Genomic DNA, 15,956 nt, shown 5'->3' on the forward strand with positions numbered 1-15,956 from the left:
TTGTCAGAACAGAAAGACCTTGTGGCAAACACATTTAGGAGAAAAAAAGAGAACATAAAGGAAAATTTAGCTCAAACATATCACATATAAAAGAAAATGTTTTCAGGCCAAACATAACTACATATTTTGAAAATAGAACTTTATTGTCTAACCATATCGAATAAAAAGACACAAATAATAATCTGACAGCTACACTGGCAAGAAAAAACAAGTGAAAACTTTAATTACTTGCATTTATGTATAAATTTGTCTTAACCGATAACACACAAATCAATGAGTCCTTTCTGTCCATACTGAATACATCATTCATGCACTGCCAGTCTGGGTTGATCAAAGTATGTGAACCCAAAACCTTTTATGACTCTACTATGTACAAAACATTGAACGGATATGGTGTCCATGGCACAGAGGAAGCTACTGCTCTCCAAAGACAAAAAGATCACTGTGTTCCTAAAGTTCACCAGAGTACCTTGACACTCCACAACACTACTGGGATAAAAATGTATTGTTTGGGAAGAACAAACAGTACTATGACTAATGTAAACAACTCTGATCCATTTGTAGGACCAGTGTCCCTAACCTATGCACTGGACCCACCGATACTTTTGCGATTATAGTGACAGTGTCAGAGGGTGTCCTAGACATACAAAAGTCATCTCAATCCACAAAGACATGCACAATGTAAGCGGCAACATGTTAGCAAAACATCAGTGTAGCACATGCAGTAAACAGCTATCGTACCAGCAGGGGCCTCCCATAGATAGAAACATCAGGGAGAGGAATAGTGGAAGTTTCCAGAGCCCTAACATGACAGGACTTTCACCAAGCCTGGAAATAAAACATTGTTATTATCTATAATGTTGAAATTGTACATTAATAGTACATACAGTAGCATAATGGTAAAGAATGCTGGCAGCTGAAGAAATAGGGTGAAGGGCTATTTCTTGTGAGTAAAACCATATTAGAACTTATGGCGGCCCCCTCTGCTACATGCTAATGGTTTAGTCTGCTCTTGCTGCTTGGTGAACAAAAATAGGTTGTCTGCAAGCCCTGTAATGTGATCATACTGATGGTGTGAGTGTAGGGTATGTACCTTTTATCTGAGTTGCCTTTATATGCAGGCCTGTCCAGTAGTGATTTTAAAACGAGGCTTTCTGAAGCACTGAATTAAAATGATGCTACTGTATTGAAAAGGATTCACTGCTTCAAAGCATCTGACGCAGCCAAAAATCTGCTGGCTAGATCTTTTATACTGCATTTTTATCATTGGAGTAAATCTGAGACCATGATAAAACAGTTAGTCGGAATAAAAGTAATGTTAATGCTTCTGTTATTCTTATTTTGTTAAATATTTTTATTATGAAAATGGCTCAATTTTAAACAGACTCGATAATGCTGGTTTTCAATAATGGGTGAAGTATCTGTTGTGTTCAGAACCAGATCTATATACTTATGTAATGAGGCTTTTTTTACGATGATCACTTGATTTTCACTTTTTTTTTTTTTCACTTAGACTCGATTTTCAACTTGGTGAACATTCATCCATGACCTACAGTACACCCATGGTGGTAAAGCAAGGCATTGAACCACTTTGCAAAAAGCTATGAAAACACACACATACACACACACACACACACACACACACACACAATGTGAGATACACTATTGCGCTGGGTGACGTGTCTTCATTATAAAAAATATGGGCACAGTAGTTTATGTATAAACACTTCCACAGAATAATAACAGCAATCACTTTCACAGTTTCTGGAGAGTAGTTTCAGAGGTCACTGTACATGTGTAGGAACCAAATTGTTTTAGCCTCTTTATGGGATGTGTTAAGAATACTGTTAATACAGAAAATGACTGACCTTATCCTTTAAATATAATTTGATTTGATTGGATTTATCTATTCTCATTTCAGTGCATGCTTTTTATTTTTTACACAGTCTGGAAAAGTAAATAAACCTCAATCAATACTGATCGGCATTTTGACAGTGTCCCTTCAAACCCAGCTCAACGTAAACATCAAAAAGAGGATTCAAAAGGTAAATGTGAAAAAGTTACTGTAACTAGGCTTTTGTGGAACAACTTTTGCATTTAAAATGATATATTGAGCTCTATTTAAATATAAAATTTATACAGAGAGGCATATACAGCATGCATACTGTGTATAATGCTCCAAAGGTGAGACAACACATGATGCACAAACAGTATTTAGGAAGGACGGGTATGAATGATTAAGGAACTTGATTTTAGTGAAGAAAGAGTTTTGTAAATAAAATTTCACAGCAAACCTGACTAGTGATACAGATTTCACACACATACTATGATCTGCTGGTTTCTTTTCAGTCATCAGGGGAGTAAAGATATTTCAGCCAAATTTTCTAAAACATATTAGACAATGTCAGTCACACAATGTGTTAGTGTGTGTTTTGTTGACAATGAAAATCTTATTTTACTAATGATTGAGGGAGTCAGGCTGTCATAAAGATAAAATTTCAGTCAATCTACGCATGCAGGCAAACTTAACAAAGTGCTGTACACATGAGAGATGTGTTTGATTTATAGAAGAAAACAATATAAGCTTTAACATAGAACAAACTAAATATCACAAGGTGTGTGTGTTTGCATATGGGCTGCAAAACTCATTAAACAACAGCCATCTATTGCAATGTTTCAGTGTCAGCTTTAACTGTATTTTTCACTGAGTTTACCACGGCATACACACACACAAACACACATTACTTCAGGTGTGTGTGTGTGCAGAACAGAAATGTGTGGGTTGGTGGTTGTTCTCTTACAAGGACACAAAAGGAACGGTCACTCCCACAGTCTGAAACTAGCTGAAGAAACAAGAATAACAGTGAGGCGGCTTCACTCTCACTACACAGTGTTTGGCTTTGGTTGTAACTGTTTGCTGTAACAGTTTTTCCCATTGAAGAGGACCCTCAAGGAGAAGGGGGCGGGGGGGAGCTTAAATAGATCCTGGCTTCACGGAGGTGTGCTGAACACACATGGACATGGAGGAGAGGGAATATTTTGTACAGAGGGAGGTTCTGGATGAGTTGCGTCTGAATGAAGTGGCACAAAAAGGGATGTGGACAGATAAACCAACCTTGACTGATCGGATGAAAAAGTCCCTAAGGTAAAAAGAGAGATGAGATGACACAGGGTAGAGAGGTGTGACAGGCAAATGAGGGGAAGCAAACTAACAAAAAGAAAACATTTGTATTTGGATGTATTTCTGCTAGCTTGTTGCTGTGTACATGTGGCTTTACTAATCCTATAGCTGCTCACTCTGTTTAACTGTTTTTATATCATAGCAGAAACCTTTTTTTTTAAAAAAAAGGCTGACCAGTTTTGTAAACTGTCATTTAATGACAATGGCTGAGTTTGCAGTTTTATTTAGATGGAAACATTTATAATGACATGTGACTTGTTGTATAGAAGACACATAAACCAGTCACAGGACATATACTGTCAGACCAAATGTTGTAAACTTGTAACAGTTCAGGTTAGGAGGACAGAACTTTGTGGTCACAGTTTAACAAGTTGCTGAACATCTTCTGGGAAGAAGAGATAATATTTGTTTATGCAGCCATTCTCACAATACATTCCCAATAAAACACTGTTATCTATACTGTCAGTAGCATATGGACTTGTCAGTGTTCTTCGGTGTGTCACTGTTTTACAAGGTTAACTGATAAAAACAATAGCAGTTGTCAAGTTTTTACAATAGTACTGACAAAACTGGCTCGTAAAGACACTTTTTGTGAAGAAGTTCGCTTATGAACTTAAATCTACTCTTTATTCCTCACTGAAAAACCCACAGTCTATAAATGTGCAGATATTGCAAAGTTCAACTGTTGGACACACAATAGTATTTTCATGGAAAAGTCCGTTCTCAGTGTTGTATAAACACCAGGTTTTTAGTTTCCACACATCTTCTGACTAGGTTCTATGTTATAAAATCATCTCTGGCCTACACATCTTAAACAAGATGTTCCCTTTTATCTTAAATCATTTATAATACATCCCAGTAAAACTCAAACAGCCAAGTACAAGAGCACTCAGAGAGCACATGTACCTAGTTCAACAGTGAGTGAATAATTGGAATGATAATTTGTGTGTTTATGTGACTTCACTATTACATACTCAGTAATATGAATGGAATGTTTTTCTGGGATGGTCCTTCAGATGTTCGGTGCCCAGGCTGAAGAGCATAGTGCTGAGCTGGGTGCCTATTCTGGGCTGGCTGCCTCAGTACTCACTCAAAGAAAACGCAGTTGGTGACCTGATCTCTGGCTGTAGTGTGGCCGTCATGCATCTGCCACAAGGTCTGTATGTATGAATGTGTGCAGTGGAAAGAGCTCAGAGTTTATCATACCTCACAAACTTAGCAAACTTGTCACTTTAAAGGTATAGTTCAACATTTCAGGAAATGCACTCTCTTGCATCTCGTTCTTGCTGGGAGTTAGGTGAGAAGACTGGTACCACTCTCATGTCTATCTTGGCCAGTCTAGGGGTTTCCAGCTGCCCCCAGTCTGTGAAAATACGCTTACTGTCTCCATGCTGTAGCCTTATATTTAACAAACAGAAATGAGAGAAGTATCAATCCTTTTATCTCATTCTCAACAAGTAAGGCAACTCTTTCCAAAATCATCAATGAATTTGTTGCCATTAACATTTTAAATATCCAAAGTATGTTAGCCTTAGCTAACACTGAATTTGCTCTGGATGAGGGACAGAGTTTTATCCTTATTTATTTATTTTACTAGGCATGGCATATGCTCCTCTGGCTGCCTTACCCGCTGTGTATGGTTTGTACACCTCCTTCTACCCGGTGCTGGTTTATATCATCTTTGGAACTTCCAGACACGTCTCCATAGGTGAGTGTGTGTAGGTTCTGTATTTGAAAAGGAAAGAAAAAGACATGACATCAACATGGATAAATCAACCCTTAACTGTGTCTGTGTGTCTACGTGCTCATGTTTATATGTGCAGGTACATTTGCTGTGACCAGTATAATGGTTGGGAGTGTGACAAAAAGGCTGGCACCAGACCACAACTTTTTTGTAAATAGCACTAATGAGACAAGTGTGAACACTGATGCACGGGATGCTGCCAGAGTACAGATAGCATGTTCCCTGGCAATTTTGACAGGAATCTTTCAGGTGTGTGTTTCTGTTTGCGTGCCTATTTTGATCAAATTGAAAGCGTGTAGTGAGTGCATTGAAGTATTTGAACAACAGTTTTAAGTCACAGTTCATTAACTTTATCTCTCTATTCCATCCTAAGATCCTGCTGGGAGTGGCTAGGTTTGGTTTCATGGTATCTTACCTGTCTAACTCACTGATTCGTGCTTACACCACTGCATCAGCGTGTCAGGTATTTGTCTCCCAGCTAAGTGCCCTGTTTGGAGTCTCACCGGCTCATTACAGCGGTCCTCTCTCCGTTATATATGTGAGTATGTCATATATTACACAGTTCACATATTGATACAAACAGGAAACTAACTGATTGACTTTAAGAGAGTAGGAGAGTACTAGGAGAGTAGTAGCATTTATGTGCATTGTGTTAAGCACTTTGAATTGCCTTTCTGTATGAAAATGTGCTGCATCAAACAACCAAAAATATTATGACTTCACCAAATTCAGATCTTTTGAAGAGTAGCTGTATAGTTTTGTTAGACACTTCTATAACTTTTTCTGCTTGCTTTATTTTGGGGCAGCAAGGTGGCAAAGCCAATAAGCAGATCATCATTAAAACATTTTGCTTTCTTCAGGATATGTGTATTCACCTCATTTCCAACTTTGTCCTTCTGTCATTTCCTTCTCGCTTCCTCACAGACTGTGGTGGATGTTTGCCAACTGCTGCCTAAAACTAAAGTGCCAGTGCTGGTGACCGGCCTGATCTCGCTTACAGTTCTCATTGCGATCAAAGTGCTCAATTTCTACTACAGACGGAAGCTACCTCTACCCATCCCTATAGAACTCATACTTGTGAGTCTTTCATTTGCTGTTCCCTCTAGCTTCTCTTTTTCACTTATACAGAGGGTGTGTATATTTACCAGTCCAGCAGGGGGCGTCTTCACCACAGGGACAGTAAGCATAATGCACAAAGGGAATGTTGACCCTGTGTACACATGCTAACAAGAGGGTTGTATGTGCTTAAAGCAATAAAAATCCCACATACTGGGGTGACATTCCTTTTGCCTTTTTTCCCCACTAGATCATAATAGCAACACCCATCACCCACTACTGTGGACTTGTGAGTAAATACAACATTGATGTAGTCGGAGTGATTCCCGTTGGGTAAGTTTAGTATTTCTGTGTGTGTGTGTGTATGTTTCTGTGTACATAAAAGAGAAAGGGAGTGTAAGAGGTGGGACTCATGACACCTGTTTGTGCATGACTTTTTACAAGGACATAGATGCAAACGTACCATATTTCATATCAGCTATATAGAGCTGTTGATAAGATAAAGTAACACATTCTAGAGAGACGCCAGGGTACACTTTGGCAGTAAAAAAAAAACTGATCTTGGGAAAGCTTGTGTGGTGGAAAAGTTCACAAGTGAGCAGTGTTTCCCCAGAATGCTATAAGTGTAAACAGAGGCTACAAAACTGCAAATAACTGTAATATTTACAAAAGCTACTGAAAGCCTTCCTGTGTCTGATTTTAATGTAGTATTCATGGCATTCTGATTTGGTCATTTTCTGGTAAAAACAAAGATGAGATGTTTTTACTAAATTGTTGAAAAAGTTCATGTCTTTGGCAGCTGCAGCACATGTGACCTGTTTCCATAAACAATAACAGAGCACAGCCTGTAAGAAATGAGCAAAACGTCAAACATGCTGCTAGAGTTTTTAACAACCTCAGGGAAAATGCGAGTTGCCCTAATGTCCAGAACTGTTTGTAGAGCTGCTTGTGTCAGCGCTCTACACTGTACAAGGTACCAGATAAAAACCATTCATCTTTTCCTCCTGCTCCAGGCTCAGGGCCCCTGTTGTGCCAGATGCCTCTTTCTTCTCGTTGATCGTAGGTGATGCTTTTGCCATTGCTATAGTGAGCTATACCATCAACATTTCCCTGGCCAAAACATTTGCCCTCAAACATGGCTACAAGGTGGACAATAACCAGGTGAGGAGTGAACACACATCCACACTAATATTCATGAATAGCCTGTGACCATTATATTTGGAGTCTCTGTTTTAATCACTGCTAGTTGGAAACTACTGCTAGCTGGTTATGACTCACATCAGTAGAAATATTTCTCATGTTTGGGTTAAACTACCCTATTATAACAACGGACTGAAATAGGATTGCCTTAATTTTTTAAGGAATTGACCAAAGATGAGAAGTCCATTTTCAAATATTACAGTGCCTCAAACGTCTTTCAGAATATAATTTGACAAAGCTCTCCAGGATTCAAGTCACAGTAGAAAAGCATTTGATGTTAATAACTTTGTGGAAACAGCAATCAGGCAAACTTAAGTAGCGTGAAGTTGATGAGCGATCTTGCAGTGCACTCTGTTGGTTGTGTTACTTACCAGGCACTTGTTCCAGGGTGGTATTTAAAGGTGCTCAACTTATTCTCTGACAGATGGACAAACAAAGTGGTCCCTGCATACATTATATGAGTCTGGGCAGACATGCATGTAAATTGCAAACTGACTGGTTGCAGAGGGATATACCTGCGAGGCAGTAGCCTAATTCTAATTGTGTCTTATGGTTAAGTGCTGGAGACAGCTTAACCAGAGGCATTATGTTTTTGGTTTTCTGTAGCTATGTGCATGTGTCACTTTCTTGTGCAAACAATATCAAGTTGAGTCAAGATTTTTAATTGCCATTTATACATAAACAGACAGTCTAGGCATATAGGAATTCTTGTGTAGCTCTCCTTTAGAGTCAGGTATGGAGTCAAAAACCAGAAAGAACACTTAGTCTTAAAATAAGAAAAGTTACTTAAAGGCAACAAAGCATTAAAACCGCAATATACAGAAATAGGGTAATAGTATTTTCCCCAGTGAACTTCAAATATCCCACTTAGTAATTCACATGGTGGAGTTGGATATGTCATTATGCTTGGTGAGGTAGTGATGGGTTATAACATACTAAAACACAGTTTATATTCAGGCCTGTTTCCATTGCTTGGTGGAGAATGTCTTGCTATTATTCAGGTACCCCAAGAGAACACTGTTGATGAGATGCTCTTACAAGCATACCTTGTGGAACATTTCTGTATTATTATTGCCCATGTCTAGTAAGGGGTTATTGCACATATATTCTCACATTTCCCACATTTTCGTATTTGCCATCAGTTTTACTGCAGCAGGGAAAAAGCTTTCGTAAAGTCTTGTTCTGTGTGTGATGATACTGTCCGCCCTGCTGTGCCTGAGGCTGTAGGTGCAGTTTTTGTGTCTGAGCAGAGAGTGAGCTGGGTGGCGTGGATCCCTGATTATGTTCTCTGCCCTTTTATGACAGTGCTGTGTGTACAGTGTGTCCATAGCAGGCAGTTCAGTCCCAGTGATCCTCTCTGCAGTCTTTATGACCCTTTGAAGAGCCTTCCTCTCTGCCTGTGTGGTGTTACCATCTTCTATAAGCCTGGGTGAGAGGGCAACGGTTCAACACAGCTTTTCTGAGCCGCCTGATGAAGTATAGCTGCTGCTGGGCTTTCTTCACTGTGGACTGTGTGCTCAGTGACCAGCTCAGGTCAGATGTTAGGGGTCTTCCTGAAGTCTACTATCATTCTTTTGTCTTGTTTATGTTGAGGATGAGGTCATTCTCTCCTCTTCATAAACAAGAATGTTGTTCACCAAGCTTCTATGACCCGACTTCCCCCCCCCCGGATGAGGCCCAGGATGGTGGTGTCATCAGCATAATTAATGATGATGGTGTTGTCATGGTTGGAGACACAGTCGTGGGTGTACAGGGTGAAGAGTTTGGGGCTGAGCCAGCAGCCCTGCAGTGAGCCTGTGCTGATTGTGAGCTCAGCAGACACACGCCCTCCCATCTTAGGATGCTTTGAGGAGAGTTTTTCAAAATTTAAATACACAACCATTTGGACTCAGTGATGAACTGATTAGATTTTTGGTGGTCAAAGATCAAGGTCTCTGTGTCCTTACACCCCTCTCATCCCAGTGAACATGACTGGTTGGTGGAGGCAAAGTGGCAAGTGGTCTGTAGCACAGAGGCTTATTCACACACACACATGAATGGGATCATTCTGCTCTGGAGAGAGATGGGCAGGAAGCACTCACAGCCTCTCAGAGCTGCTAAATCATTAATGCCCAACAAACTCTATGCAATCATGTGTCTCTTAAATATGCCTAGCACTACTCTCAGTGTAGCTGTGATGTCTTGACTTGGACATAGATTTGATGAACCATGTACCACAGACTTCTAAAAATATGCAGTCTAAGTGTTGTGCCTCAAATGTCTCTAATAATATAGGTCATCTGCTTTTCTGCCTAAATGTTCCATTTCTTTAAGCTAAACTGAGATGTTGTGTCTTGTCTTACTTTTTCTTCTTTTTTAGGAAATTATTGCACTGGGCCTTAGTAACAGCATTGGCAGCTTTTTTTATTGCTACACTGTGACCTCTTCCATGTCTCGCAGCCTCGTCCAGGAGACAACAGGAGGCAAGACACAAGTAAACAGAATATTTGCACAAATACCTATGAATACATACATTGCATATGTTCAGCTTGAGACATTTATCACATATTGTGCATGTGTGTGTGTGTGTGTGTGTGTTGTCAGGTTGCAGGAGTAGTTTCATCCATCATTGTGCTGGTCACAATTTTGGGAATAGGTGCTCTTTTTGAAGATCTCCCCAAGGTAACACTCTCCTTCCTGTAGCTTTGTTTTTAATGATCATTTTCTCTCTTGGCAGACAATTTAATAGTGAGATATGTTGTGTGTTTTCCTCAGGTTGTCTTAGCTTCAATAGTGTTTGTGAACTTGAAAGGAATGTTTATACAGTTTGCTGATGTCCATACCCTGTGGAAGACCAGCAAAGTCGATTTGGTATGACCACGTTCTTTTTGAGAGTCATTCTGCTGAGTTAAATATTATTTGAACCAAACATCACTGTTGCCCCCAGTGACTGTCAGTGTTTATTTGGCTCTTTAGCTGGTGTGGCTGATAACGTTTGTAAGTGCCCTCCTGCTCAACCTGGACATTGGCCTGGCTGTCTCTGTAGGCTTTTCTGTGCTTACTATTGTCTTCAGATTGCAACTGTAACTACTACACATCACTAATTATGAATTATTGGCATATCTGCAAACATGAGATTTTCACTGAGGTGCATGACAGATATCACTGTAATGTTGTTATTTTAACACCTTTCAGACCTCACTACTCTATTTTGGGTCTTGTGCCAGGCACTGACTTGTATCTGGATATAGAAAGCTACAAGGAGGTAAGAATCCTTTAGTGATAAATGAAAGATGCTTGGTACCATATTTATTCAGAAGGGTTGGTTTACCCAGATTATAAAAAAACATACTATGTATGTATGTGTTATTTGTGATGTGTTTGAGTTTTGAAATTGTGGTGGCTATTTGTTCCAAACACAGTGAAAAAGAATTTCTCAGTTATTAATTTGCAGAGCTCTCTGGTACCACTTTTGACTGTTTCTTCAGCAGAAAGTACATTAATTCTACAGTATATTCCTGCTTAGCTTTTAGCCATACTAGTGGTATGACTCAAGCAATGGAAATGGAAATTGGTCTGCCTGGTCTGTTACTAGATACTAAGGGTAACTTTGATAATGTGATTTTTCAGAAATTTTGGTGAACTGATATTTTTAGAGTACCATTCTGTGGATAAACTTAGGTCAACTTTCAGTCATGCAGCAGTACCAGAGCTCCCTTTAATCAAACAATACCTGGGGGAGGTAGACAGCTCAAAGGGCAGAACAAGATATGAGCTTCTGATCTCTTCTACTTTATGATGTGTCTCCCTAGGCTAAAGAGATTCCAGGAATTAAAATCTTCCGTTCATCTGTAACTATCTACCACACAAATGCTGAGATGTACTTGGAGGCCCTGCAAGAGAAGGTGCATGAATGCATCCACAAAAGTCTGTGTGTGTTCCTGTGCGGCCTTGCATTTGATTGCAAGATGTAATCCCTGTCCACTGTCTCCATCACCCTGAATTGCTCTTATTATCTCTCCCACATGTCTACATTCTCTCTTTTCTGTTTAATGTGATGCTTGACTTTTTGTGCAGACTGGAATTGACATCAGGAATCTGCTGACAGCGAAGAAGAAGCAAGACAGAGTGCTGAAGTGTAAACAAGAGAAAGAGAAAGAGAAAGCGAAAAAGGAGGCAAAGAAACAAGTATGATGTGCTAAATAACACATTTAGAGATTTTAAATTGTGCTAATTCTTTTATTTCTGACCACAGTCATTTGTGAATATTAACTCACTAATACTTATTATCGCATTTTCAACCTATTGTCAGAAAAGAGCGGCCAGACATCGGTCCAGTGGCACATGCTTTTTAAAGAAGTCAGAGAACAACGAGGGGGGATTCTCTGTTGGACTGAGTGGACAGAATCAAGTGAACTGTGCAGACTTTAGATTGACTGAGGCTTCTACAAGCGACCTTGGTATGGGCCACATAAACCAGGCTTACCAACATGACACATCCATGTTGAGCTCAGATTCAGACACGAGTTGCCATGGTGATGACAGCATCGACAAGGTATCGCATGATGGCGATGAGGAGAAAGGAAAGGCCTACGGATCATGCACGCACAGCATAATCTTGGACATTTCAACAACAAACTTTGTGGACATAGTCGCTGTGAATACCTTGAAAAATGTATGTGTATGTGTTGACAGTGATAACATGTAATCATCTGATAACTGTTAAGTGTACATAAGTGACCAGGGGGAGCCTGCAGTTTCTTTAAGAAAGAAGACAAAACAAACAATGATCTCTGTCTCTTCTTATAGATTTTCAGAGATGCTGGGGAGCTTGATATGGACATCTATTTAGCAGGCTGCCAAGGTGAGTGGCACACCAGACAAAACAATGTCCTTAATGTAGACTCAGGGCACTGAAGCTTTAGGCTATGAAAGTCAAGGTCTTAGCTTCGGTAGCACAACATTGTTCTCTGTCTCTCTCTTGTCAGAAACATTTATTTCTAAAATTACAAAATGCTTTCCCTCTCATAGTCTCTTAATGTCATGCATGTTCTTCTATCTGTATATGTGTCAAATCTTAGCCAGCGTTGTGAAACAGCTGGAAACTGCCAGATTCTTCTCGGAGCTAATCCCAAAGAGCAGGCTGTTTGTCACTGTTCACGATGCAGTGCTTTATATTCTCAAGAAACAGAAGCTGACAGACTTCATACTTGTGAGTTGATCACCATGGATATTTATTACAGTCCTCCATTGCACTTTCATCTTTATTATTTGTCCTTACTATAGTATAATTTTTTTGGCCTTTAGTCCTAAATCCTTCTCATTTTTCAGGATGTTTCTGTCGACACCTACTTGTGATCAGCAGGGGTCAGACTGTTCCATCTCTTTGTCCTGTTCCTGCTCCTCCTCTTCCTCCACTCCTCACTATCGGTCATCAATGACCCCCTCCTTCAGTGGGGGAGAATGCACCACCTCGACATGGTGCCGTTGCTGTGGCAACGGTCTTTTTATGATTTCACCTAATGAGATAGTCAGCAATACGTCATTGCAGCTCTGTGGTGTGTGTGTGAGAGACAGAGAAGGGGTGGGGGTTGAGTGGGAGAATGTAACACTGGACTGAGAAGGATCTGTATTTATAGCCTGTGTGGCAAATTGAGTTGAAGGTTGACTGTATGGGAAAACACATATACAAGAGGTGTTGTTATGAACAGAAAGGCCACAATGTGTATGCATCAAATGTTTGATCCATTGCAGCTGGTCCTCCTTTTCTTTTAGAAATGGAAAGCTAAATATATTCCTCAATGAAACAATAAAATGTAAATATTTGTCATTGATAAGATCGGGCCATTCCATCTGGGAGATTCTACGTTCCCTCTAAAATCTTGCAAAAATGAGCTGAATTACAGAGATGTAATAGGTGTTACATTTAAAAAGAGCAGCAGCTTTTAAACACAGTGTGGGTGTATTTATAATCAGTGTTCACACATCTGATTCCTCTGACACTTTGAGCTCCTTTCTATGTTTGGGATCCAGCCGCATGTTATTATTGCCTATCAAGAGCTTAACGCTCCATTGTGATATAGGCATCTGTATGCTTCACATCTACTGAACTGATTTGGATTGTCCACTCAAACATATTTTCTCCCAGGCACAAAGATATATATATTTTGTTTTTGTTTTTTTAAATGTATGTTGGAAATGTGTGGTCTGCAAGGTGCATTTCTAACGTTAATCTTTACAGTCGTAAAGACTAGAAAAATGTGTTTTCTAAGTGCACACACATTTCCTAAACACATTTATTCAAATGCAAAGCTGTTTGTCAGCTGACTCTCAGCAGGGCATCAGGGATTCCCCACACAGGGGACAACCACCACAAATTATCTACAGTATGTGCAGAAAACATAAATATATTTGTTAGGAATCTTCTAATGACTGGTTTACTGGGTTAACCACTCCTACTTAAACAAGGTCATGTGTTAAAAACCACACATTTCCTTGAGAGTATACTGCTGATCGTGCTCACTGACTGATCACACTTGTAGTTAGCAGCTTTGTTATGTCTTTTAAATGTTTTAACCATCAAATGTATCTTGGAGTTCATTTTTTTTTAAAGGCGTTCATTTAAAGTGATTAGACCCGTACATGTCACCAGTATGTTTTATGAATAAAGAATGAATACAACCAGGTAAATAAAGTGTCAAAAACACACATTACATCCATCTTCCTATGGTAATTTATTGCTTCTTTCCTGTCGTGGCATCTTCTCTTTCCCCTCCCCACAAGCCCATTTCCTGCTCTTTGCACAACTCAGTCTAAAGTTTCTCTCCTTCTCTTACAGTAGAAATACTGACCATCATGCCCTCCGAATATTTACAAATATTAACACTGATTCACAGACTCTACAATACATTGGATACTTAGGTTAGCTGGAAGAGGTGATGCATTTTCTCTGATTATTATTATTATTTTTACAAATGGAAGTGATTTTTGTACAGTTAAGAGAATACAGTTGTCAGAAAACACTGGCCAGAAGCAATGTTACTGTACATATAAATGAAGCCATGGTTCAACACGCATTCTTACAGACACATTCGCACGCCCACGAATGTACAGCTATGCCATCACAAAAAAAATAAAATAAAATAAAATAATAATAATAATAAAAAATACCCTTGCACAATAAGACTATGGCATATCAGGAACAGATATGGGGTCTTTCATTTTGAAAGATTCATCAGAATCTTTTAAGTTCCTGCTCACTCACACAAAAATGGCATGCCACATTAGGACAAGGCTGCTGAATAAAGGGGAGTTATTGCAACTACACTGGACAAATCACACTCACTGAACAAGACGGGACAGGACACCACAAACACAGGAAGCAGAACGAGAGGGGAGAGTCAGCGAGGTAGTGTCAGAAAGCAGAGCAGAGAGAATATCAGCCTGTAATGACTGTATGGGTGTGGGTGTGTTTCAGTTCTTCTCCCATCTAATCTTTGGTCCATACTGCATGTCCAAGGCTTTTCCATAGCTTTAAAACTATAGGGTGCTAACTAATCTGCACTTTGCTTTTTAACAGGTCAGTGTGGTGTGCATGTAATGTGTGCAGTTTGTTGTATATGTGTGCTGATGTTAAGGGCGAACTTGGCTCAGCTCATCAGATGACACTTTCAAAGAGAAGGGTACTTTTGGGTCCTGCAGAGGGCAGCAGTTTGGCCTCGCTCTCTGGGGCCAGGTACTCCAGGTGATGTCTGCCCCAAACTGGGGTGGTTAAGTGCTGCCACCGCTACACAGAAGAGACATGGACATCATGAGCCCGCTATTAGAGAGATGCTTCAGCCTTCTCCATTAAAAAGCAATGATGAAGTCAGATAACCAAATAATGGACAGGAGAGGGAGGGTAGTATCCATGGAGACACATTCCTACTGATTGATCGGCAATTACAAACAGAAACTCATGCAAAACAGAAAGTGTATGAACATGCACTTTTGCACCCAGGCATACTGACCTCCCGCAAAGATCCTTTGCATCGCAGTAGTTTGTAGAGAACAGTTACAGGGATACAGAGCATGGAGGACAGAGCCAATGCCCAACCAAGCGCTTCACCCCACAAGGGATATGTGTACACTGTGTTGTAGGTCAGGGGCTTGTAGTTCACCAGATGGAACAGGAACACTCCCTACACAAACATAAAAATTTCAACTATTTGCCAGTGGCATGTAAATCTTCTACAGAACTTTATAGAACAGCACTAACCACGCAAACAAATGGCGTGACGTAGGACCAGCACCACTTCATGTAGGGTAGGGGCTGATAGCCAATCATACGAGCCACGTCATCCATGAAACGGTCTGCACCTGAGAGGGATGATATAAAGATGTGATTGTACACTGAATTTAGGTTTAGGTTTACTGACAACATTCCAACATGTTTTAACATACAACATGTCAAATTTTAATCAACGAAAGAGGAATTAAGCTCCATCGTTGTCCCTTATGTTTAAACATTCCATCGACCGTTGCAAAAATGGAGCCAGGAAACATACAGAAGTGAATCTCACAAACAAACAGGCAATAAATGTATATGTTTACATTATAAAAGATGTACAGCTGACAGTGTAGAAGTAAAACTAGTAGACGGAAAAGCCCACAGAAATAACAGAAACACCCACCAGTATAATGCTGTGCAGTTCAACAGAAGCACAAACTACACCCTGCAAAACAGTTGGATCAACACCTCTCTAAAACAGTTTCCACAAGAACTGAACATTTTAGGCTTCATGAAGTGAGGACATA

The 15,956-nt window shown here is 39.9% G+C and overlaps 2 protein-coding genes across 2 annotated transcripts in view; one reads left to right on the plus strand and one right to left on the minus strand.

The window, feature by feature from the left end:
* Positions 1 to 2,644: 2,644 nt before the first annotated feature.
* Positions 2,645 to 13,726, plus strand: LOC109969212 (solute carrier family 26 member 6-like). The gene is made up of 19 exons (XM_020615938.1): positions 2,645 to 3,145; positions 4,198 to 4,337; positions 4,779 to 4,889; positions 5,005 to 5,174; positions 5,299 to 5,463; positions 5,850 to 6,002; positions 6,232 to 6,314; positions 6,995 to 7,142; positions 9,541 to 9,654; positions 9,765 to 9,842; positions 9,936 to 10,031; positions 10,137 to 10,243; positions 10,356 to 10,425; positions 10,973 to 11,065; positions 11,238 to 11,348; positions 11,473 to 11,835; positions 11,970 to 12,024; positions 12,242 to 12,372; positions 12,492 to 13,726. Exons 1-19 carry the CDS (start codon positions 3,015 to 3,017, stop codon positions 12,516 to 12,518), a joined length of 2,346 nt encoding a protein of 781 aa, XP_020471594.1. The 5' UTR covers positions 2,645 to 3,014; the 3' UTR covers positions 12,519 to 13,726.
* Positions 13,727 to 13,868: 142 nt separating this feature from the next.
* The window catches only part of LOC109969221 (sodium- and chloride-dependent creatine transporter 1), a 16,043-nt gene continuing 13,955 nt past the window's right edge, over positions 13,869 to 15,956 (minus strand). Inside the window, exons 12-14 of the mRNA XM_020615950.1 lie at positions 15,418 to 15,518; positions 15,170 to 15,340; positions 13,869 to 14,946 (exon numbers count right to left, since the gene is read on the minus strand). Of these exons, the coding sequence (XP_020471606.1) occupies positions 14,818 to 14,946; positions 15,170 to 15,340; positions 15,418 to 15,518 (401 nt within the window). The 3' untranslated portion in view covers positions 13,869 to 14,817. The remainder of the gene's footprint in view (positions 14,947 to 15,169; positions 15,341 to 15,417; positions 15,519 to 15,956) is intronic.

Source organism: Monopterus albus, unplaced genomic scaffold, assembly GCF_001952655.1.
Source record: "Monopterus albus unplaced genomic scaffold, M_albus_1.0 scaffold6.1, whole genome shotgun sequence".
Lineage (NCBI taxonomy): Eukaryota > Metazoa > Chordata > Actinopteri > Synbranchiformes > Synbranchidae > Monopterus > Monopterus albus.